Here is a 25,685-nt window from a genome sequence, read left to right as displayed (position 1 = left end):
CGGGGGTCGGTCCTCCCAGATACTTTGGCCATTTTCCTTTGAACGATTGAAGACGATTTTCAAAGTCGCAGTATTCCGACAAACGCACAGGAAACGAATATTCGTTTTTCACAGGTTCGTTTCGATGAGGGTTGAGTGACATGGGTAGGAGTTTGCTCAAGGCTGGATGACATCCGTAGGGGGGTAGACGTGAAGGTGAACATTCCCCTTTAAAACGAAACCCAGTAAAATGTCCAAGAGGACGAGCGGCATCACTTTCGCATCCGACAGGTTTGACACGCACAGCATCACTTTCCATGATAGGGGTAGGGGCACTAAAGTTCCCATGATGCTTTACGGCATCGCTCAGGTCACAACGTACAGCATCGTATCCATCGCAAGGCTCACAATCGCACTCGTCTGCAAACTCCGTTACGCAATTACAATGGTAACCACATGGACAATCGCAGTTTCCTTCCGGACATTTTCCGTCGCAATGCCTGGGTCTTATCCATCCAGTATTAGTCACACTAGAGGAAGATACAACTTTTTTACAATCCCCAAACTGGAACGATGTCTCTTTCAAAGTATTCATCTTGTTTGCTCGGTCTTGGTAGTCACAATGAACTATCGATCTTGCCTAGGGTTCCTTTTTATATACAGACCAATACCGACGTGACCGTACGGTAAGGTGAAATGATTGGGAAGTCGAACTCGCTTCTGGTACACGATTTGATAAACTTTTTCCAAAGGTCGACTGACGATGTGGTGAGTGGGTAAACGTACAATCTTGTTCGGTTGGTAAGTGGTCACTTTAAAGTTTCCATCCTCTTCCGATTGCAAGGCTTCTTTCAATACCCCAAAGTTGACCACACGACTGGTACGATGATTCAGAGTCAGTCCTTTCACTTTGCACGTCGTGTGCACTTCTCCTTGTTTGTCCCGGTATTCGTAGCCGTAATTTTTGGGACCGCCACTGACGAAACTTAGAATCTTGTCGTCGGGATGCTCGTCTGTCCAGGCTCCTAAACGGTCTCCTTCGATGTCAGGGTGATGTTGACTCGGGTGATGGATGTAAATGCAACTGTCCGTGTCAAAGTACAGGACGCGTTCTTCTAACAGTTCTAAAGCTTCGTACAATTTTAAGCGAGCATGGGCTGTCACGTAAGCCGCAATGATGACATTTCCAAAGGGGTCGTCTTGTACAAAGTCCAGATCTTCTTCGTAATTGACTAAGATCAAATCCTCGCGAACGACGTCCACGTGTTTCATGAATTTGGTTTTGTCGTGAATCATCTGAAAGTAGCGGGAAGGTTCTGTCAAATATTCCGTCTTGGGTAAACACGGGCGTTGTGCCATTTTACCCCACAAGCAATTTAACATCACTTTGGCAAACGATCGCCTGCCTTCGTTTTTCTCGATGTGGTCTAAAGTGATGCCTTCTTGTTCGTAGTATTTCTCTTTGAATTGTATTTGGTCTTCGGGAGTGTGACACCAGGAAGGATAGCCGCTGGCTTCTTGCTTCAGTTTCAAAAAGGCATCCACGTAGTCTGCGAAAATGCTTTTCTGAGTAGGGTCACCCTTGTGGTATTGTTGTGTCTTGGGAAAGTGGCAAATTTCGTACACTTCTAACAGTTGGTATCCCATGTCCATAGCTTTGAACAATTCTACGCTGACCCAGGTTCCCGTCAAGACCCGTTCTTCCTGGCTGTGATGACAAGGCTGGTCTTGGTTGCACGTTTCGGCACAAGTACGGCACAAAGGAAACATCAGTTTGCCTTGACAATGGTGAGGTAAGACGGGATGGTATAGGTTCGTGGGAGGCAAAACTTTACACTTGATCAAGCCTTCGTATTGTCGAATGTTGACCAGGTCGATGTGTTCCGTGAACAATTGCGGGTGCCCTACAGGAAAGCGACAATATTTGCACACGTAGGGATACAGCGAACACACGTCCAAGTATTTGATTTCTTCTCCGTTCTCTTCGTCGGCTTGGTACAGCAAACAGGTGGCATTGGTCCTTCCTCCGTACAAACTATCCCTCGGGTTCAGCGGGTCCATGAACTGGTAACTTTCCACGAGGCGTTTAAACTCGGGATCGGTTTTCATACGGTGATCGTACTCGTGTTCCCACATTTCCACCACTTGGTATCCTTGCTGTTCTAACTTTAGGCGTCGCTGACAAGTGTCCTGGTACAAGTCTTCCATGGTTCGTTGCAAAAACTGATTTTTAGTGCCACGGTCAGGATAACAAACGGGACATCCGTGAAATAAGCAACCGTTAAACTCGTACACGATCTTGGGGTTTTCTAAGTCCCAGCCATCGACCGAATACGTTCCGATGGTCTTTTCGCCCCCTCCGTTGCGGGCATGCTGAATCCACTTGTCTTCCTTGTCGCACAAGTAATGTAACCAACGTAGGGCTTTGACCGAGTATTGACGCTTGACATAGTGGGTCGTTTGAGGACTGATGACAGCCACGGTGTTTTCAGGCATGAATCGTTGTCGATACACTAAGGAACACGCTTTGGCAATGGTGCAAGCTTCTTTCAAAGGATCGACCCCTCCGTGTTCCATGAACAGTTCTCGAAATTTTCCACAGCAACGCCGTAAAATGTCCACGTCGGAACGACAATACTTTAGCATTTCTTCCTGAAAGTCGAAGGGGTCAGAGGCATGAGCCTGGTACCAAGCGTAGAAAGCTTCTCGTTGTTCGGTACGCATGTTGTCGGGGTCGTAATAGTGAGCCTCAGGTAAATGGGGTAGAACGGCGTGTTGATTGGCTTCCGTATTGAAAAAGTGTGGAAAGTACCCTTTAGCCATTTCTGTCATTCCAAACGTTTTAGGCATTCGACTCAAAGGCATGGCCAAATAGCTCATCGAATCTTTAAACTGTACTTGTCCCACTTGCATGAAAATGATTTTGGCTCCGTTCAAAGTCACTTTAGGACGTTCGGTGCCATGTTCCGTATAGTATCTGAGAAGAAACTGTCCATCGTATCCGGAGAAATTGTGAGCCATCACCGTGGCATGACGATGACAATCTCCGTAAAGTCCGATGTCCTCTTGGCTCCACGTCTTGTCGATGGGGTCTAAGACCCATTGGGCAAAATCGGCTAACGTGTTTGGCCCCCGAAAGATTTTTTCACGCCCTCCAGGAATCTTGCTGCAGTGAGGGCAATGACTGAAGATAGGTTCTTGAATGCACTTCTCGCACGCTCGATGAGCCACGCAGAAATTAGGAATGTGAATGCCAGTCTCTTGCATGCATTCGAAATCGAAAAAGATGAAATTGCCTTTCTTCTTGTGACCGTCCTCTTTCTCTGGTAGGGGTTGGTATTTTTGCACGTAACATTGGTGTTCCAAGTCCACGATGTGGTGACAAATGTGACATTTCTTTTTTCCTGAACATACGTGTGCCTTGGTACTATTGGTACGTATGCCTTGTCCACACGTATGGCACAATCTCAGGAGTTGACAAGCACATTTCTGCTGTGAACCTTGCGTTTTCAGATGTTGTTGGTAACAGGTAGGGCTGACAAACGTGCGCAGACAAGTTGAACAAGGCACTGGTTCTTCGCTCAGACAGGGTGAAGAGGCCAAACATCCTGAGCATTTCGATCCACAATGCTTGTGTTGCTCTCGATTATTATAACCATGGTCACATTTCTCACAGTAATAACCGTATCCCAGGAATCCGGTGATACTGGTAATGGTATCGAAATGGTCATCGTGATGATAAACATGAATGTATTTTCCGTCCTTAAAATCTTGCCCTCGAAACAACAGAGACCCGCGCACTTCTTGAGGGTGCACTTTCAAAGTGTATCGTGGAGCTAGGGCATCTTGCAATTTTTGCATCTCAGGAATGCCACAGGGTCTGTCTTTGGACATGCCAGCTTTTCGTAACAGGAGTTCTGCTTCACTTCGTTGTTTGGCTCGGTCCGATTGTCGAATGTTCTCCCAGTCTCTTTTCCATTCTACCGTGTCGTTCTTGTTGGCATAGGTTCGTCCCACCACGATGGCACGGGCTAAACACATCTGGTCATGAGGATTGTGAATTTGGACAAGGCTACGCTTAATGCTGCGAAGGTCGTTCACCAATAACATCTTTTTGCGTCCGGTCCCTTGAGGAGGAGAGACGTGGGTCATGTCCAATGTGGCTTTTCCATCGGTGATGTCAAACTGGTCATTAGATTGTTGCACGTGTTGAATCTTGTCCATGACTTTGGAAGCGGTCAATTCTGCAGGGGTGCTAAACTCGATCCAAACAGGGGATTTCAAACCGTCGTGTTGTATGGAAAGTCTCAAGCGATCGTCTTCTTTGGGTTGACATTGTCGCTTGAGTGCAGTGAGCAGAGAATCCCACACTCCGGTGATGAACCCTTCTGCTTTCTCTAACGGTACTTCGGACTTGAAATCTTTAAACTTCACCGTGTATTTGTAAGCCGTGGTTCTAAATTTTCTAGAGGAGCGCTTTTCCGTCTCTCGAATGGAATAGTACTTTTCAGGGTTGACAAAGGGTGGTGGACTTGGTTTAGAGGGTTCGGATTCTGGTTCACTCATGTCCTCTTCAAAATCACTGGCATGAATTTGTGTCAATATTTCAGCCCTGGTACGAGGCGATAGATCACGTTTCTGCCTCTTACTTTCTTCTTCTTTCTTCTCGAATGAATGGGATCGTTTCATCTTGAAAGCAAAAAGTCAAATGACTCAAGTTCAAACACCATGAACTACTTTATAGTCATAGCAGACCAGCGTATATAAAAGGGTGTGTGTCTTGTCCTTTCACTATTCATTTCACTCTCAAGCCGAGCACAACGATGGAAGAGACTAACCAGATGGAACGTTTCGTCAGAGCTTTGCGAGGGGTCATTAGAAAATTCTCTTCAGACCATCCTACGGACTACTCTCCTTCCTTTCGAGATAAAAGTCAAGATACTTGCTATATCTGTCAGAAGAAAGGGCATTGGTCTTCAGAGTGTCCAGACCGTCAAAAAACAGGAGCTAAAAAAGACAAAAGTAAAGATACCTGTTATTATTGTAAAGAAAAAGGACATTGGTCTCCAGATTGCCCAAAAAAGAAACAAGAGGAGTCAGAAGAAAAGAAGGATTCTTCAGAAGAAGAGAGGGATTCTTCAGAGGAAGAAAGCAGACAGGTGAAGAAAAAGAAACAGGAGACGAAAAAAAGAAGGGAAGAAAGCGAGGAGGAAGAAGAGGAAAAGAGTGTGACGGTGAAGAAATTCAAAAAACAGAGAGACTAAACAAGGAGAAAAGAAGAAATCAATTAACTTTTTATTAAAGTGTTGTGTTGTGAATTGTGAATTGGATTGTAAAAAATGGAGAAAAGAATAAATGAATGATATAAGGTAAGAGTCTTTGAGTTTTGATTTTAAAATAAGAAGCTACACTCACGCACTCATACAAAGACACGTACTATAAGGGTAAAAATGGGTGGGGTTTATTTTTTTTTTTGAGTTATTGGCAAATTGAAATTGTATTTCTTTTCGAGATATGTGGGTGGCCCTGAAAAGGGCCTTTTTTCTTTACGATGTAGGGGTGAGTTTAAGCAATCAACTTTAACTGCCTTATGCCTTTGCCACGGCCAAGGCCTACTTCTGGACTGCGTAATGTTGATGATGATGATAATGATTGGGTTGAAATCACTAAGGGTGGTACGGTAGGCTTAGTCACAGGGTTGACGTGTTTAGCTCGGGAAGGTCGTATTCTCTTCGGTCGTGATAAAGAAGTCTGATACATTTGTTTCAGACTTCTTAACTCCGCTAAAATATCCAACAGTACCGTGACCATTTGATTCTCACCCTCTTGTTTCTTTGCTGCTACTTCTTCTTGCTGTTGTTTTTTTCTTACCTCTTCTTCTTGTTGCTGTTGCTGTAGGAGAAAAGCCTGTTCCGCTTCTTTTTGTCGTTGCATAAATTTCTCCAATTCTTCTTTCTGTCTCTGTCTAAAATTCTCCACTTGCGGTAATGAAGAAGGTAACGAAGGTTCCGGAACAAATTCTTGCGAGGAGAGAAAATCCACAAAATCCCAATTCACCTCTTCTGAAAGTAAGTCCGGGTTCCCTTGGGCGGTCTCCGCTGCTGGTGCACCCCATTGGATCGTTTTCTGAGTTTCCGTCATGTTGAATGACTGTCGCATAGATTGACTGCACACAAGCGCTAGCAGATCTATATTGACTACGTGACGTCACAGACTGCTCTCTTCGGATTGGATGCAGCTGGCTGAATTTTGTAACGCGTGTTCGGATTGGTGAATGAACTCAATCCGTTTCAATCCTACCTGTCCCTATAAATAAGCGCAGTTCAGTGCATTGATTCACCTATTCTCGGAGCCTCAACATGTGGACCGACGTTGAATCTTCAACCCTTGTGTCAACAATGATGTTCAGGACGGACATGCTCATGTATGTCCGATCCAAGTGGACCGTTGTCCACAGGACCAGCAGCAGCCTGTGGATAAGAAGAGTCTATATAGAGAGACAAGGTTGCCTCAAGAGGACTCTGATGTATGGCCCTGCTGTAAGACGAAGTTTGAGGACAAGAAGATGTCGCAAATGCCCTTTATGTTAAGGGCATATTAACATAAACCAAAGGCCCTTTTCAGGGCCAGCCATATTTCTCGAAAAGAGATAGTCTTTGAATTGCCTACCCCTTTTTTTATTTTATTTTTTTTAAAAAAAAATAGAGACCCTCCCTGTTTCAATTTTACATAGACCCTATACAGTCCCAAGGGTTTATGTCCATGTTAAATTTACATAGACCCTATATTGTCCCAGGGTTTTTGGCCATGTTAATTCCCATAGACCCTATATGTTCCCACGATTTTTCTCCATGTTAAATTTACATAGACCCTATATTGTCCCAGGGTTTTTGGCCATGTTAATTCCCATAGACCCTATATGTTCCCACGATTTTTCTCCATGTTAAATTTACATAGACCCTATATGTTCCCAAGGGGGTCTGTAATGATAAATCCCATAGACCCTATAAGATCCCCATTAACTACTGTTATATACTAATTTAAGACGCAAAGCAGATTCCCGTATGAGGGTCACACAATCATCCTTCTAGAACAACGTAGAAGCTTTTTACATGCCGAACATCACGTACTCCCAGGATGGCATCGATTTCCACTTTATTAAGCTTACTATGAGAAAGAATTATATAAAAAAAATGTTTTTTACTTCAACGCTCACTGATTTCTGAATCAACGTCAGGAACTAGGTCAGCATTAGATACGAAGTTTCTAGTTTTAGTGTTTACGAAAAACAGCCAGGTCAAATATAACTGAACTGATTTTCTGGAGAATGTCAAATTCAGTAAATAAAGTTACACTACAATAGCAAGTAATGAAATAAAACAAATTAAAACTAAAAAACAAAGAATTAAATTAAATCAAATATAAATTAAATCAAATATAAATAACACATGCCATATACTGGCTAGTGGTTATACAATGTATGAAGTTTCTGTTAAATAGTTTCATAAGTGTTAAAATAAACACAAGGGTCATTTCTCTAAATCCCTTTATTACATGTCTGAGGCCGACATTAGCAAACGGTTGGTTTAGTCAACACATAGGCAAGGATCATTTGTGACTGACCCCACCCCCCAAGTTTTTTTAAACAAAGTGACAAGGACTCTTTAATCGATTGAAAAAGGTATAAAAAAACACCAGTTATTATGTTAAAGGTGCCTCTATAAATTGTCAGTTTTTAGAACACGTGGACTGATAGCAGTACATATACGGCAGTTAAAACCAGCCGGGTAACGATTACTAAGCCAAAGAGCAATGAAATGAGGTTATGTTGACATCATTAAATTAGGGTGTCATATTACCATGGCCAGAAACATTTAAAATACCTGAGGAATGCCTTTTATTTCATCCTTTATAATATCTACTATTAGGGTGTGCCAAGTTATAACAAAGTCTGTACTGAACGCACCTTAGATTGGGCCCTGATGTATCCTCTATCCACAAAGTTGTGTATCTTATGTGTATCCTTAAATAGTGCACGTATCTTTTTACTTGGTCAGTCAGTTCATACTAATGCTTGAAAAATGAATTTAACAATAAACTTTTTAATGGTAGCTGTGATTTTGTTTAAGAAGAGAATGCTTTAAATCACTTCATTCGGAATACCTTGGGAGGCGGAGCCTAAAAATCGTGTTCTAATTTACTAGCTCCACCCTAATCGCCAGCTATCCGAAACAGTACAAACGTAATTTCACCTCGGAAAGGTCAGCGAACCCAAATACAGACGACAGGGATGAGATACTAAACACACTTCAAATGACCCTAATCCCCATATCAATCTAGTATTAATCGATTTAGACGAATACTGAGAGAGAGAGAGAGAGAGAGAGAGAAAGAGAGACTGCTAGATGCATTCAGTAATCAAAGATAATGATGAGTAAATACGACGAATTTTGCATCTTCTTATATATTTACTTTTTCAACTTTTAAAGTCTATTTGAAAATCACAATCTAGAAATCGGAAAAAGCGAACAAAAGGAATTGTAACATGCGGTCCAAACCCCTAAAATAAAAGCGTGACACTGAATTTACATAAATTATTTAATTGGCGAACAAAATGAAGGAGGAATTTCAGTTGCATTTATAATCCGTTAAAATTAAAAATGAATGACGACGCAGAAAACTACTCACGTACGCAATTAACAAAATAGCCGTATTACAGTCAGATGTGTCACGCTTTCAGTGAAACAGCGAATAAAAAAGGTAAAAGAAAAGCTCACGTAAAGGTGTGAACAAAGTGAAATGAACCTTAAATCCTCAGAAACAAAGTTAAAGTCCAACTCTTAAAAAGAATTGAATAAAATTCGAAATATTTCTTTTAACATAAATCCTAAACATTAATCAGTTCAAGTGGAAAGTACAATTGCAGGAAGTTGGACCAATATTGTGTAACCTTTGACGGCTTCACCCAGGGAATCTTTGCTGCATGAATTCACAACAGTTTACTCCAATTAAATGACTTTCTGGACAGGAGGGACGTGGCCAGGGTGTCGAGCTTTTGCGTGGGGATGTGGACAAGCGTTCCGTTACAGCTTGAGATGCCCGTTCATATCCTCGAACAAGAACATTTTTAGAGCGATGGTTATGAGATACCCGTTCATATCCTCGAACAAAAACATTTTTAGAGCGATGGTCTGCTCTCATCTACTGATGATGCACCACAGGTTTCCAAACCTTCATGTCCAGGATTGAAATCTAAACAACCATTTTGAAATCTCGACCTAAACCATCCAGTTCAAGTTAGAAATATAATGATAATGATAATGGGGACTTAGCACAGGCCTAATCTTTAGAAGCTTATGGGGACTTAGCACAGCGCCTAATCTTTAGAAGCTTATGGGGACTTAACACAGTGCCCTATCTTTAGAAGCTTATGGAGACTTAGCACAGTGCCTAATCTTTAGAAGCTTATGGAGACTTAGCACAGCGCCTAATCTTTAGAAGCTTATGGAGACTTAGCACAGTGCCTAATCTTTAGAAGCTTATGGGGACTTAGCACAGTGCCTAATCTTTAGAAGCTTATGGAGACTTAGCACAGTGCCTAATCTTTAGAAGCTTATGGGGACTTAGCACAGCGCCTAATCTTTAGAAGCTTTAACGCTTGACATTATTAGATAACACATACAAATATATACAACGACAAGATGACAAAAACGAACACCATGAAATTACAAAACAAATTCAAGATATCAGGTTTACTTGGATGTCATGCATTAACTGTGCTATATTTATCATACGGAGGTTTCTCTTTGTAGCAAAGAGAGATGGAGGGTCTGTGAATGATACGGCGAGATGGCATATGACGCAGAGTTGATCTGCTTCAAGTTGAAGACTTTAGAATATTATCATCAAGTTCATGAAGAAACCATTCTAAAATGTGACCATGGTTATGCAAGGGTTGGCTAATCTAGGAGTTTTTTTATGTGAGAATTGAAAGATCCACTAATAACCATGTTTCCACCTGTCCCATTTCTGTATTCAAGGAGATTAGGAAACTGCTTCAAAATGAGAGACTCGGTCAGCTTGTTTTTTTCAACAAGGAGAAGAGCTGTAGAGGCCGAAAAAATGGACTGACGTTTGTTTCATTGTGAGTGAAGGTTTGGACCAGTTCAAAGAATGTGTGTTCGAAACTGAAAGTTGTAGCTTAGTAAAAACGGTGAATTATGGAGTTCTTTGAAATGACAGCAATTCCGCCTCTGCAGGAGTGGCGTGGGAACGACTTGATGGAATAAGTGGAGGGTGTTAGAAGTATACACATTGCCCCATCGCCTGACCGTTTCTTTTTTCCACTGCCGTTACATTTAAGTAAAGATTAAATGTAGCCCCAGCTTGTTAAGTCTAGTGCACAATGTTTTATCGAGCGCCAAAGCACTTGTTATTTAATGCAATAAATGACGGTCCATCGTGACATATTCGGGTCGACTGGCGAGTATAATGTGATGACGTCATGTTCAAAACAAATGTCGGTTGAAGTGGAACAAAAAATAAACCATTGGGAAATCTCTAGACCCAAAGTCACTGACAGCTTATGACAAGTCAAATTAATCTCATTACACACGAAGTAAGAATTTCAAATTTGTATTTGTAATTGAGATGGCAAAATCTGCTGTTCAAAACTGGCAAAGAAGGATTTTCCCCCATTATTTCTGCTATTTGTTCCAAGCTCTTTGAGAGTACAGCACTTTCTCCTAATTATTAATTTTAAAAAACAGCACAGGATATTATTCTTTTCATCTCTGGCAACAATAATTATCTAAATTCAAAATTCGACGCAATCATCAACCTGGATCCAGTGGACACCGCCAAGAACAGCAGATGATAGATGATAGTCTCCCTGCGCTTTTCCTCCTTTGTCACGTCCGGACACCAAAAATTAATTTCCGATATATTAACATAAAGCTGAGTGAGTGCAGGTAAATTCCCACTCAAAAAACAGGTAAACAGAAATATTTTAGTAGTATCATGAGTGTGTGGGTCCATTCCCTCTCATGAATCAGCTCTCCAGTCAGACCGCAATGGGTCCAAAAAGAGGTTCCGCGATTGAAGGCTAAACTTATCAGTGCACCATGTGCACATAAACGCCTGGGAGATGAGGCTCTCATTTCTTCTCCCAGGAACAATTATCAGGTCGCCGTGGAAGAACGCAGCAGCAGAGGGAACGTAATACATATATGCAGAGCCAGCCAGCTAACACCCAACCCACTACACTCACTAAAGTGAATAAACTACAGCAGCCGGATAGACCACCACTACCAACAACAAAGGATAGGACTAAATCTAAGGCTGCCCAGGAGAAGGCAGACCACGCTCCAGCCCCACACAAAAAAGATAAAGAGACATTTGCCAATATTGTCTCAAAAGCTGCACCACCACCACCACAATCACCTCTGCCAGTGAAGACAGGACCACTCCTAGATCAAGCACTCCAATTGCAATTTGTAGAATGCAACAGGTGCTACCAGAACTCAGAGAAATCCTGCTATCACAACAGGTCTAATTAGACCCACCACCGGACAAAACCTTCAAAGTCACCGTACAGGAAGCAGAGGCAGCAACAACACAGGATGAAATCGACTCAAACATAAAGCGACTAAATGCACTGTGACTTCAAATGGCAGCAGAAACAATTAGGACAAAAGAAATTCCAGCAACAACAAGAGAAACAGGAACAATAGATAGGACAACAGAAATAACAACAAAAGGAGACACAAGAACTGCAACAAAAAATGGGAGAAACAAGAAAGGAGAAAAGCAAAAGTGAACACCAAGCTAGAAAACATACAACAGGAAGAGAAAAAAAACAACAGATGAACTAGAAGATAAACAGACTGTAAAACCGAAGCAAAACAATTAACCATGACAAAAGAACAAATAAAAGAAATAAACAAAAGCCGAAGGAGGGCAAAAAATAGACAAAGAAGAAAAGAGCACACAATGATGGAAACATACATATTAGACTACGAATGACTAGAATACGATTAATAAAAAACCAATGATATAATACATAGAAAAATACAGATATACCATATTAAAGAACCGAAATTCATACAAAATCAAAAGCTATAACTCACATGCCACATGACAACTATAATATTAAGGCAGGAGGGCCTTTCTTAATGGTCTAAAAAGATCAGCCAGGAGAAAACACCCTTACCCATATTGGTATATTTAACCTAACTCGAGGGCTACCCCTGGTAACGGTGTGCAAGATGATTCGCATCATAGACAGGCATGTGTTCTCTCTCTCTCACTCTGAATTTACAATTCACCAAGGCTCTTTACAAAGTGTCAGAGGATACAGACAGCAAATAAACAGTAGCGACTCTTACTAGTACTGGCCATAATCGGTTATAGACTTTACAGGAACGAGATGTGTGGCACTCAGCAGCCCAAACTAAATTATCCTAAAAGGAATGTCAAATTGAGGAAAGAACTGTCACGGATTTAATAGCAGTATTTCATGAACGAATATGATGCAAAAGAAATGTGGAACTGTATTACCAAATATGAGCCTGCTCTTATAGCGTTATAAATTACTTGGATCAACATATTAGCCTGATCTTCTTGTGTCATAAATGACTTGAATTAACATATTTGCCTGATCTTCTAGTGTTATTAATGACTTGAATCAACAAATTGACCTGATCTTCTTGTGCTATAAATGACTTGAATCAACAAATTGACCTGATCTTCCTGTGTTATAAATGACTAGAATCAACAAATTGACCTGACCTTTCTATGTTATAAATGACTTGAATCAACAAATTGAACTGATCTTCTTGTGTTAATAATGACTTGAATCAACACATTGAACTGATCTTCTTGTGTTAATAATGACTTGAATCAATAAATTGACCTGATCTTCATGTGTTATAAATGACATGAATAAACAAATTGACCTGATCTTCTTGTGTTATAAATGACTTGAATCAACAAATTGACCTGATCTTCCTGTGTTATAAATTACTTGAATAAACATATTGACCTGATCTTCTTGTGTTATAAATGACTTGAATCAACAAATTGACCTGATATTCTTGTGTTATAAATGACTCGAATGCTATTTCTTTTGAGTAATGAGTGTAAGTGACAATTTTAGCTAATGTAGAAAGCCACTTACCTTGGTAATAAAACTGGTTTCCATTCCCTAATGTTCCGAGTGACCCAAAGCCAAGGGCCATGAGTACAATCGATATAAATACAACCATCATGAATCACCTTCAATGTAGACTAGTTATTCCCATCAGATTTTCAGGATCATTAAAAATCCACCACAAAAAAAGCAGTAGACAAAGTTCAGTCACCTATCGTCTATCCATGCAGAAAACGGGTGATTTTCACAGTATTTGTATTTTCTCATATTACAATCGGACACTCCCTGGTTTCAATCATTGAATGTTAAGTCACACAAACAACTTGTTTGACAAAAGGCGATGTAAGCGTAAGTAGAGCGCAAAGGAATGATCAAGTGACAGATTTTAATGAAGCTTTAGCTGAAGAGAATTGTCAAAGAGGGAAGGGGTGTGGTATTTAAAACTATTCCGTATCATTAACAATATTTTAAAACGCATTTAAGAACGTTCTCTGATAAAGAATATAAAGTAAACATTTATATGCGTATGGATGGATTTTACTTTGCTGATTACAGATAAAAATATAAACAAGACATTCAACAACAAATCGTAACGAAATTCCGCCAGTTATCACGGCATAAAATTACCCTCCGTGTACGGTAAGCCACGGCCAGCATGTGCTGATATTCAGATTGCCATTCTATCCAGTATGATATGGAATATTTCGATATGAGTAAGGAGATAAATCCAGTGTTATATGGAATATTTCGATATGAGTAAGGAGATAAATCCAGTGTTATATGGAATATTTCGATATGAGTAAGGAGATAAATCCAGTGTTATATGGAATATTTCGATATGAGTAAGGAGATAAATCCAGTGTTATATGGAATATTTCGATATGAGTAAGGAGATGCATCCAGTAAACTGCGTATTTTCCCACTGATTCATTACACAAGACATATTTTTGTGCGTCATAACCTATATACATATGACAGCTTTGTCCACATTCTCCACTCCTTATGGTATTTTGAATTGTGTACAGGTGTACCTTATTCTATCAGACTCCAGTTTTATTTAGTTATTTTGAAGCATTCATCCGTAGATGACACGCGTGTTTAAAGTCATGTAGTAAACTTTTTACAGTTAGTAGAGTCTAGTGGATAAACTAAAGACTCATTGCTTCAATGGATCTGCCCCGACCCTAATAATTGAATGCATGAAACTAATAATAACCGAATTTTATTTCTTTGCATAAATGCAGCATTAAGTAAATACATTAAAAAAAATAGTTAAAAGTATTAGTCGCATATTTTATTCAATCCTGGTGCAGAGAGAATATATTAAGTGTGTGTGTGTGTGTGTGTGAGAGAGAGAGAGAGAGAGAGAGTAAAAAAATTGAAACACACACCAGCACCCTGTCTGCTTTAATCATAAATACTATATTTTATTCAATATGCTCAAAAATTCTAAGCAATTTTTGTCCGATATTTTTCTAGTCATTGTGTTATTTTTGTTGATCGTGACGTCTACTTCATCGCTGTTCCTTGTGAGTATCTTGCAGGTGCCCTATTATATTACCAATTTATTATCCACCTCCCTTACAAAAGAAGAGCTTACGTAAACAATTTTTCTTAGACGTACCAAATTTTCATACGGACATGGTCCTTACGTTTTAAAGCTGCACATAGTCTGTGCTTAAATTTACGTTACTTCGTGAAATCAGTGTTCATCTGAAATCAGTGTTCATCTGGAGGAAAGCAAGGAGAAGATTCCCAAAATACCTCGTCCGAGAACTGTGACAACTTGCTCAATGTGCAAGACAGGTTAATGAAAACCAAAACGAGGCTCTTTGTTCCCGGAGCCAAAGCGAAATGTATCTGTATGTTTAATATATATATATATATATATATATATATATATATATATATATATATATATATATATATATATATATATATATATTATTTATTTATTTTTACAATCATTCTTATGTGTTAAATGGTTTGATTCCTAAGCAGAAAAATTGCTAAAATAATCTGTAATTGTTTTATCAAAATCCAGACAATTACCAAGAGATGTATCTACTCGATACAGTCATTCTTCTTGGATGTTTTTTGCATTCATATCCCCTTTCTCCTTACCAAAAAAGACACACAAACACACACACACACATACACATTGTTATATGATATACACGTGAATGTGATTTTTGCATCAGACATTTCAATAGTATCATCCGTTTGAAATTTCTAATTTTCAGGCGGTATATAAACAACACTTAAAATGAAACTTTGTAACCCTTAGCAATTAACTGATAATTTTAACTGCATTATATCCTTGGCAATTAACTGTTAATTTTAACCGAAGTAAGTCATTGAGATGGGTGTTCCTTTCAACCCTCTAATCCATGAGTATCAAGGCTATTAAGGACAATTATAACATGGATATATTTTTTAAATTTAAGCTAGTTATTTATGAAGAAGTGTATAAAGTGATAAGTTTTAATTCAAGAAAAGCAACAGAGGCGGATCAGATTTCTGTCAAACTGTTAGAAGCCGGGGCACCGATCCTTGTGCCACATATTACAGATCTAATTAACAAAACTTTACAATCAAAATATTTTTTCTGATCGTCTGTTCGAAGACCATGTAGTTCCCATTTTAAAAAAGAACAATCCACTTGATAAAAAATAATTAATGACCTGTCAGCATTTTACCCATTATATCCAAACTGTTTGAGAGATCAAATGAGACTAGTTAAATACTTTTTTGAGAACATTTTAAACAAATATTTAGGCGCGTTAGTAAAGATTATGTATTCCAGACCAATCTGTTACGTTTGCTTGAAGACTCGAGGAAGGCTTTTGATGAAAACAAATATGTATTTGCAGTCCTGATTGACTTACCCAAAGCTTTAGAATGACTCCCTCGTGATATTCGAAGTTATAAGTTAAGGGCATATGGTATTCCAGATGACTCAGTAGCGCTCTTAATGAGTTCTCTGTCAAATCGTAAGCAGCAAATCAAATTAGGGTGTCTTGAGTAGCTGGTCGGAAATGCAAAAAGGGGTTCCTCAGGGATCGATCCTTGGACCATTACATTTAATGTTTTTATCAACGATATCTTCGATTTGGTTGGATATGGCTCTATATATAACTTTGCCGACGATAAGACGTTGTCCTTTTCCTCGCCGGATTTTAAAAGTTTGGTTAACACGCTTGAAGCAAAGTACAACATTCCGATTGATTGGTTCACTGCTAACAAAATTCAAGCCAACCCTGAAAAGTTTCAAGCACTAGCTTTGCGTTAAAAGACATTCCGTATAAAGTTTGTGGAAAACATAAGCAGTGCTGTCATAAATTGTGAAGAATGCACAACTGCTTGGAACTGATATTGACTATCAACTGCAGTTCGATTCACATGTAAAAAAAACCAATCTGTTGGAAAGCTTCAAGGCAAGAATCTGTCCTGAAACGTATTGGTCATAAAACACTAGACTCAACAAACTAACAATATTTATAAATTTCTCCTCTCCAATTTCAATTTTTGTCCCTTAGCCATGCATTTTTGCAGCGATATGAACATTGCTGAAAGTTTTTTTAAAAACACTAAAGCGTACTCTGAGATTTGTGTATCATGATTTTACTAGCAGCTATCATAAACTTTACTTAGGGCTAAAATGACAACTTTGAAGTTGCGCAGACGTCCAGTTATGGCTTCTATAGACTTTCAAAATGCTGAATAAATATGCTTCCAACTGTTTTGAAAAATTAATAAGTTTGAAAACACAATACATATAATTTAAGATATTCAAATATTTTAGATGTCCCGATAAATAAAACCTCAGCATTTGGCAAAAGGATCTTTCAGATATGCAGCGGTCACTTTATGGAATGAGCTACCAAACCAATTTAGAGAACAATCGAGCTTAAGTTCATTTAGACCTTAAATTATCTACTGGAATGGTAAAGATTAAATGTAATATCAGTAAATAATACTTCAACCGCCCACCCCGCCATGATGACAGCTAATGTTTCTGTTAGCGTTTGTTATTTATCTGTCCTTGTATTATGTACTAATCAAGAGCCCTCTTGCTAGCTCCTTTCTTTAAATGCGTAGGCTACCTCTCTTCATGTTTTAGTCCTAATTATGGGCTTCTGCATTTACTTTAAATTTCAATCATGACCAATTATTTTATTGTTTATAATCATCCTAATATAATAATGTTTAATGTTTATAATAATCCTAAACTGTGTTTTCTAATTTATCCTATATACTAAATTCACTTTTGCTTACTGACTTAAAATTCTCTGCTTCCTCGTGTCTTAAAGTCATGCGTTGTGTTGTGTCCAATTCTATATTTGTTATGATGTGTTTAGATGTCTTGCTAATCGTGCTTTTTGCAATGCCTTATTTGTTTTATGCAATGTCGGTAAACATCTCTTTAGAACTTGTGTTGAATTATAATTTCAAACCAAGTGTCATTTTATCTTGTTTTGTCTTGTATTGTTGTCTTGTCTTGTCTTGAACACTGTTATAATAAGTCTGATTTTATTTCGAAAAGCATGTTCATTCTGCGCTCACCTAAGCGGGATTTTCTTTTTTTATTGATAATTTTATTGTCGACAAACTTGACTAGGTCTGTGAGCAAAGCACGTGCAATGTCATGCCTATGCACGATCTTCCGTATTAATCACCCTGGCTTCGGTATTGACTGAATACTTGCGTTAATTCTGACTTAAGGCCAAGAGCAAGAGCAAGGGATTGCACTTAATCAGTTTCCTGCGGTTATTCACATGTTTGCTTGTTGATGACCAATGGTCATCACCACATTGTACCACAGTTACTGCTTCAGAAGCTCTGTCCGGTGAATCATCCAGAATTTCCAAATCTTGTATATCCTCCATCTGAGAATCTCGTGGCATCGAAAAATAACTACCGATTTCTCGTGTTAACCAGTCTAACTTGGGAAACGTCATTATTATAGCAAATTATTGACTTTCACATCTCCGCATATCAAGCTTCTCACGCGACTATTTGTGAAAATCTAGCAGGGTACGCAATTAAAATTTGGCATCCGAATTCGACATCTTTGATTTCACCCTTTACCTAAATGGTTTCGGGCATCCAAGAATTTCTCTCGGGTAATAACAATTTCACAGCTACTCCCCTTGCGCCTTTTCTCATCAATCAATCAATCAATCCTCTCTGCGCCGTCTGGTGCTTGAGGCGACAGCAAGGGAGCACCATTTTGGTCTGTCGGCTGCTGTTATGGGGGCGGTCTGCAGGGTGAGGCCTCTGGTCTTGAGTTCTCGCTCCACAGTTCGGCGCCAGGTCTCTTTGGGCCTGCCACGGTTCCTTTTCTCCTGTGGTGTCCATCTCAGTGGCACCCTTGGTAGTGAGTCATGGGGCATTCTGCAGACGTGGCCGAGCCATCTCCATCGACGAGTTGCAATGGTCTCAGCGATGGTGCTTGCGCCCGCTCTGTGCCGGAGTTCCTCGTTCGAAATCATGTTTGGCCACAAGATCCTCATGATCCGTCGCAGGTACTTGGTCTGGAAGACTTCGAGCTTGCTTTCTATGTTAGCAGTCGTCTTCCAACACTCTGACCCGTACAAAAGTACGCTCAGCACGTGATCTTGAAGATACGGATCTTCGTGTGGGCGCTGCGGTTTATTGTCCTCCAGATGGGCTTCAGCATTGCGAAGGCCTGGTTGGCCTTGCTGATTCTTGTGGTGACTTCCCTTGTGCAATCTCCATCCGTGGCGACCTTGCTGCCCAGGTACGTGAATTCGTCTACTTCTTGCAGAGGCTGGTCGTTGATGGTGATTGGGTCTCCCACTCTAGTGTTCTACCTCAAGACTTGTGTCTTTTCTCATTGGTCCAATTAATTAAACATCGTGGTAATATCTGAATGCAGCTATAATCGGGCGATGAGAGATTTGTTGATCTGGTTCCCTTCCGATGCTGACAATTTTTTCTGACGACTTACTTTATGTGTACGCAGTATACAGATCTCACCGGGGTAGATTTCAAGCCTCTCACGTAATAAATATTTTATCAAAGCCGTACAGCCTTCACATAACGTGTCTGGAATACTCCTAAAAATCGTATTATTTCTCTAGTTGCGTGCCTCAATATCAATGTTACTGTATTATAACACTTTCACAGGGCACGGCTTTTTGCAACGATCGCTGTGATGGTCATGCAAGGAATGCTCAACTTTTTTTAGCTCTTCAAGATTGCTTATTTTTATGGATCAAAACATACGTTCAAGTTGTCCTCAGCGGTTTCGTTAAATTTGTATACTGACATTAGGATAAAATCAAATTTAATTGATGAAGATTAATTACTTGCTCTTCAGTTGTTAGTTTCTGGCAGACTCGCCTTCATGTCCTCCCAGTCTGGCTAATGATCTCAATCTACTCTTCTACCTCACGGCAGTTTTCCAAGAAAATTTACTAGTTTGTTTTGTACTCGCTGCCATTGTTTATGACCTCAAAAAAGGACCAATACTTCTACGAATTAAAGGAAAAATAGACAAGAAAATATAACAAAGTCTCATTGTAGCACGGCAGTACACATCATTACAGAACCATGTTATCAAGTCATTATATATATATATATATATATATATATATATATATATATATATATATATATATATATATATATATATATATATATATATATATATATATATATATATAAAGAGAGAGAGAGAGAGATAGAGAATATGACAATGTTCTTATCGTACCCTGTAGAAACTGACGCGTGATAAACATTTGATCGTATGCTTTACCCGGGTCTCGTGTAAATATATGATAAGCTAAGTCAACAGTTTTCTCAGAATTTGTTGCGCTTATTTATTTCTTATGTCACTTCAGAAGTTTTCGTTTAGAAGTGTACACGTCATTATACTTGTCACGGAATTGTGTATGATTTATATCAATATGTAAATGTGATCAAAAATTTACGCAGGTTTAGTTGCCGAGGATGGTGTATTTCTTCGGCTCTAGTCATTTCGAAATACTGAGCGAAACTCAACCCATCCTGAATGTTCAAATTGCCTGCAGCGAAAACCTAAGTACCTAGCTGTGCATATTGTATACATATAGAGCAAATGCTCTATAAACGAATTACATTACGACGAGTCTTGTGAGGAAGCTTACCTCTTTACGGGAGATATCATCCGGTCGCCAAAGGAACAACACCAGGTCGTACACAACAGTACACCAATATTATTTCAGCCATAACCGTGGTTTTAAGTTAAGCTATTTCTTAATAAAGCCCTTTTAAGAGCTATTAACCCCCAAGAAAATGGCCACTAATATAAGCACACGTGTAAGCGGCGAGGCATTCCTCAAGCAATTTAAGACAGAGGAGGAAGAAGAAATTGAACAAGGACGCCTTTTTAAGGCACACCGTGACCCTTGGGCACAAGCAATCGATTTCTCCGAGGTAAATAGCACTGAACGATCTACCACAATGGAGGCCATAGCAGTCCTAGTTGCTAGAGGGATTAACTCTGAAAACATGGATACACTGTCTAACATTGGGAGGGGAATTTTCATCCTATATCCCAAGAAGAAAGAGCTTCTATTGCCCAAAGGCAATATAATCCTGTGCGAGAGGGTGGTCAAAATGACCCCCCCTCACCAATCACAAAATTAATACAAAGACAGTTTGCCGAGATCTATGTGTCAAGGTTTCTAAAAGAAATCCCTCTGGAAGTATTCAGTGAAGGATTTGAAAAAAGGACTATAATAATTGTCTACAATACAAAATACGGTACATATAAGGCAATCCCAGGGCTTATTGTAAGAGTAAACTATCAGGCTGGTGCACACATCCATGAATTTTTCAAAATCTATGGACTACCGGTGTAGTGTTAAATTTTGACCCTCGTTGAATTCTGACCCGCCGGGTCATTTTTCAACGACCGTGATAAAAATTTCACATTAAAATCTGACCCTTTTTTAAATGTCCTGTTAAATAACGACCCAGATGTAGTATCACATTTTGACCCTTGTTGAATTCTGACCCGGTCGGTAAGTTTTCAACGTGATCAAAACTTCACGTTAAAAACTGACCCTTTTTTAATGTCCTGTTAAATAACGACCCGTTCAGGTGAAATTATGACCTTAGGGTAAAATGTTCTGTTATCAAAATTCAACGTTGATTTTTGAACCACTTCTAAAATGAAATCAACTTATTACTAATTGAGCTGTGTCTTTCTTAATTTTTTTCTTTTTTCTTTTAAGGAAACAATTGTGTGCAATAGAATGTTGTTAATCTGTCACTATCGTAATTCTCTCCGTTATACGTTTTGTTTTAAATGTCCCAAAATGCGGATTATTTTCTAAATAGCTGAACTTTGCTTTGGACAAATTGGACAAACTGATAAATGAATGACTATGTTTCAATTCGGTAAAGTCGCAAGGTTCAACAGGGCAGGTAAACAACTGAACAGTATAATAGCGATGATCAGGAGCGTAGCTGCTCTACAAGGCAGCTCCCTACACAGAATTTTGACGATTTTTTTTCAATGGTTTAAGTTTCACTCACGAAACCGATATGAAATCTATATTTATATAATATAATACATACGGAAAAGAGGATTCATTAGAAGCAAAAACACGAACAAAATAGTAGCAAACTCGATTTTATTGAGTCTTTTCATAAGATTTTGATGTTTTCTTTTTATTTTTACAGTATTAAAACAGTACCAAGGTTCAGAAAGTCTCAACAAGATGCACGAAATGCTATCTCAAAGCCTCTAGATTGTAACAATGTTGCCCCGTACCCACACATACCCCACTCCTCTAGCAGTTCGAGGCTTCGCCGTTCAACATGCCGAATCATCAATCATATACTAGATACGTTCCTGAGGATAATTATAACAGTAAATAACAACCCGTGAATAATGAATAAACCATCTACAGTCGGTTTAAAGATACTAATGAACGACTTTGTCTATTTGTTACTGTAGGTAAATCGGGTAAAATTAGGATTTGATTAAATGAAAATGGTGGATATATATATATATATATATATATATATATATATATATATATATATATATATATATATATATATATATATAAGAATTAAGGTTCAGTTTAAAGTTTGTGATGGATCAATTGCGGTTCAGCGTATTATTTAAGAAAACCATATATATATGTGTGTGTGTGTGTGTGTTTAGTATGTGTATAAGCGTATAAGCGTTCGAATCCCAGTGAGGGCACTCTTTTATTAATTTATTTCAAATCGAATTTTGAAGCATTGATATGCACTTTGTTCTAACGTTTTCTAGTTTATAATGTATTTTTGAAATCATTTTTGGGAAATGCATATTATTTTATTTTCATAAACATTCTTTATTTTAAATTACAAATTAATATTCAAGCGATACGACAAAAAAGGCGTGGCGATGTAACTCTTGTTAGGCTTAATATGCCGTGTATGTTTCTGAAGTGACCGCGCCTTCGCTTGCGGTTTATATATACGTGCATTTAAGACATTTTGATACGATCTTAAAATTGCACACCGGTACTCTTAAAATCGATAATGCTAACTGTTTTGTCATGATATTACATCAAATAAAAATCTCAGATATGCATCGGCATGTATTATGCATTATATATTATTTTTTTAAAAAATCATATCGATTGGGAATAGAACCAATGACCCTTTGTTGATAGACAAGATTTTAAAAAGCTTACAATGGTATGCATTTTAATGCGAATCATTTCAACTGTTATCAATATACATGGGTATAACTGATCTCCCTATAAATACACCAATGTTTATAACGGTTATCATGTAACTATCGGCCGACAATACAGAGAAGCAGAGATCAATTGACAATGTTTATGTTTAGACCAAATGTAAAAAATATATATATTTAAATAATAAAAATACATTTCTTAATTTTATTACAAGAAAAACGTAAAACCCGCGGCCGTAAAATATCGCTATTTAGCACGATTTCCAAAAATGGCTTCCTTCACTTGGAATTAAATTAGATTGTGCTTGGGTAGCGAACATTCCATTAATCTTTTAAATTCTGACGAACACAATTTAATAGTTGGGAGCAATCAAGTTTCCAAAAAGCAAGCAAAATCTCTTAAGTTTTTTCTACATTTAAACTAGTATTATGTGTTATTTGTTCAAAATCCCTCAACATGTAAGGGTGATATGGAGCGAAAACCAAATATATAGTCTATTGGACCATCACTAACAGCTGTATGTGGAGTTCCAAACAACAGCCCTTTTCAGGGCTAACCAAAAACTCTAGAAAAGAAACACTATTCAATTTGCCAATGTGAGAATGTGGAGCAGTGTTTATATAAACACTCCCTCCTTTCCTGGTGTGTGTGTGTGTGTGTGGTTATGTGTTTGTAAGCGCTCACGTACGTTTGTGTGGATGATAGATTATTGGGTTTTGTAAGCGCTGAATTACGTTTGTGTAGATAGTAGAGAGTATGTTTTTTTTAACCTTCACGTGTATGGATATTATATTATGGCTATGTTTCTGCTTTTCCGTGTGTGGATAGTAGATTGTGGTTATGTTTTTAGCTTCTCTCGTGTGTGGATGGTAGATTTTGGGGTTTGATTTGGCATCTCTGCGTGTGTGGGTAGTAAATGGTGGGTTTGTTTCTGCTTCTTCACGTGTGTGAATGGTAAATTTTGGGTTTGATTTGCCTTCTTCTCGTGTGTGGATAGTAGATTGTGGTTATGTTTTGGCTTCGCAGCGTGTGTCGATAGTATATTATTGTTATGTTTCTGCTTCTCCGTGTGTAGATAGTAGATTATTGGGGTTTGTAAGCGCTCACGTAGGTTTGTGTGGATAGTAGAGTGTGTGGTTGTTTAACTTTCCTTTTGTGTTAATAGTATAATTGGGTTTTGTTTTTACTTCCTGATGTGTGTGAATAGTATAGTTAGGGTTTAATTTGGCTTCTCCCCGTGTGTGGATAGTATAGTTTGGGTTTTGATTTGGCTTCTCGGTGTGTGTGGATAGTAGATTTTGTGTTTAATTTGGCATCTCTGTGTGTGTGGATAGTAAATGGTGTGTTTGTTTCTTCTTCTTGACGTGTGTGAATGGTAAATTTTGGGTTTGATTTGGTTTCTCAGCGTGTATGGACAGTATATTATGGTCATGTTTCTATTTCTCAGCGTTTGTGGATAGTAGATTGTGGTTATGTTGTTAGCTTCTCCCGTGTGTGGATGGTACATTTTGGGGTTTGATTTTGGCATCTCTGCGTGTGTGGATAGTAAATGGTGGGTTTATTTCTGCTTCTTGACGTGTGTGGATGGTGGATTTTGGGGTTTGATTTGGCATCTCTGCGTGTGTGGATAGTATATAATGTGGTTAGTTTTTTGTCTCATTACCTTTGGGTGAATAGTAGATAATATGAGAAGACAAAAGTAGGGGATGTTTTACTTCAAGTCCGTGCTTTAGATATAAATGTAAAAAGGGCCCATCATTCGCGCCATTCTACGGAATAAGCGAAAAGAAGATGGTAGCAGTATCTGACTTGTTTAACCAGTTGAAGAAGAGTTGGTATTGGATGATAGATCCGGAATATGTAGTGGAAAGACTTGAAAGAGAATGGAAGTCCCCAGGCAGCTTGGACTTTGCAAACAATCTGAAAATAGCCAGGGAGAACATTGAAGGGATGATAGAAGAAGAGGTAAAGAAGTTGAGAGGTTTCATCTCGCCTGAATATGTAAGAGTCGGAACGCTGAAGCACTCTCTTGAAATTGTTTTTGAATGATATCTTCAATTTGCCAGAGTGGGCTTTTGTCAAAAGGGGACGGGACCAAGTGCATAAAACAGAAGAAATTATGAAAAGGGTCTTGGAAGAAGAAGCCAAGAACGTTAAAGACACATGGGCAAAAGATAGGAAAGAACAAGAGAAAAGAAAGAAAAAAGAAGCATTTGAGAGAATGAACAAAAAGTGGATGAATGTATAGGAGAAATGTAAAGCGATAGGTCATCCAGACTGGATTCCTGGGTCTGAACACAAAAAGAAAGGAATATTGGGAAAATTTAGGAGATAGATAAAGAAATGGAGAAAGTAGAAGAAGAAAAAGCAGAAGAACCAAATGACTTTCATGCCTAACAATAAAAAAAAAATTATTTTTTAAATGTGGTATCAGTGTTTATAATCCACGATATATTCCCATGATTGTTTCCCCTTAACACTAGTCAGGCCCATGATATATTCCTATGTTAATTTTCCCTTGACGCTATACAGGCCCAGGTTGTACTTCAAAGTACTTGTCGCTACATCGTCCCACCGGACCTTGTAATGGTAATTCCCACTGTCGCTATAACTCTTGTTGCCATATCCTCCCAGGGTGGTTTGTAATGCTAATTCCCATTGTCACTATAAATCTTGTCGCCATATCGTCCCAGGGTGGTTTGTAATGCTAATTCCCATTATCGCCCTATCGTCCCACTATACTACTCTGATGTCTTTCTTTAAATGTTGGTCTACATCTGAAAGTGCTCTACAGGCGTAGGCAATAATCTTTCCATTATTAGTTAATAATGTGCCTAGACCGA

General features: G+C 38.7%; 1 protein-coding gene across 4 annotated transcripts in view; it reads right to left on the bottom strand.

The window, feature by feature from the left end:
- The window catches only part of LOC149779869 (uncharacterized), a 135,020-nt gene extending 120,716 nt beyond the window's left edge, over positions 1-14,304 (bottom strand). Inside the window, exon 1 of one of the 4 annotated variants that reach the window (XR_016414949.1) lies at positions 13,157-14,304. Coding sequence is in view for 3 of the 4 variants with exons in the window: in XM_089936541.1 (XP_089792667.1) it covers positions 13,157-13,247 (91 nt within the window). In the remaining variant the exon portion in view is untranslated. The remainder of the gene's footprint in view (positions 1-13,156) is intronic. The other 3 variants (XM_089936541.1, XM_089936543.1, XM_089936542.1) reach the window with 3 other exon arrangements.
- Positions 14,305-25,685: the final 11,381 nt, after the last annotated feature.

This window comes from Sinohyriopsis cumingii, chromosome 16, assembly GCF_028554795.1.
Source record: "Sinohyriopsis cumingii isolate HCF-2022 chromosome 16, ASM2855479v2, whole genome shotgun sequence".
In the NCBI taxonomy this organism is placed as follows: domain Eukaryota; kingdom Metazoa; phylum Mollusca; class Bivalvia; order Unionida; family Unionidae; genus Sinohyriopsis; species Sinohyriopsis cumingii.
This window is presented reverse-complemented; position numbering and strand designations above follow the sequence as displayed.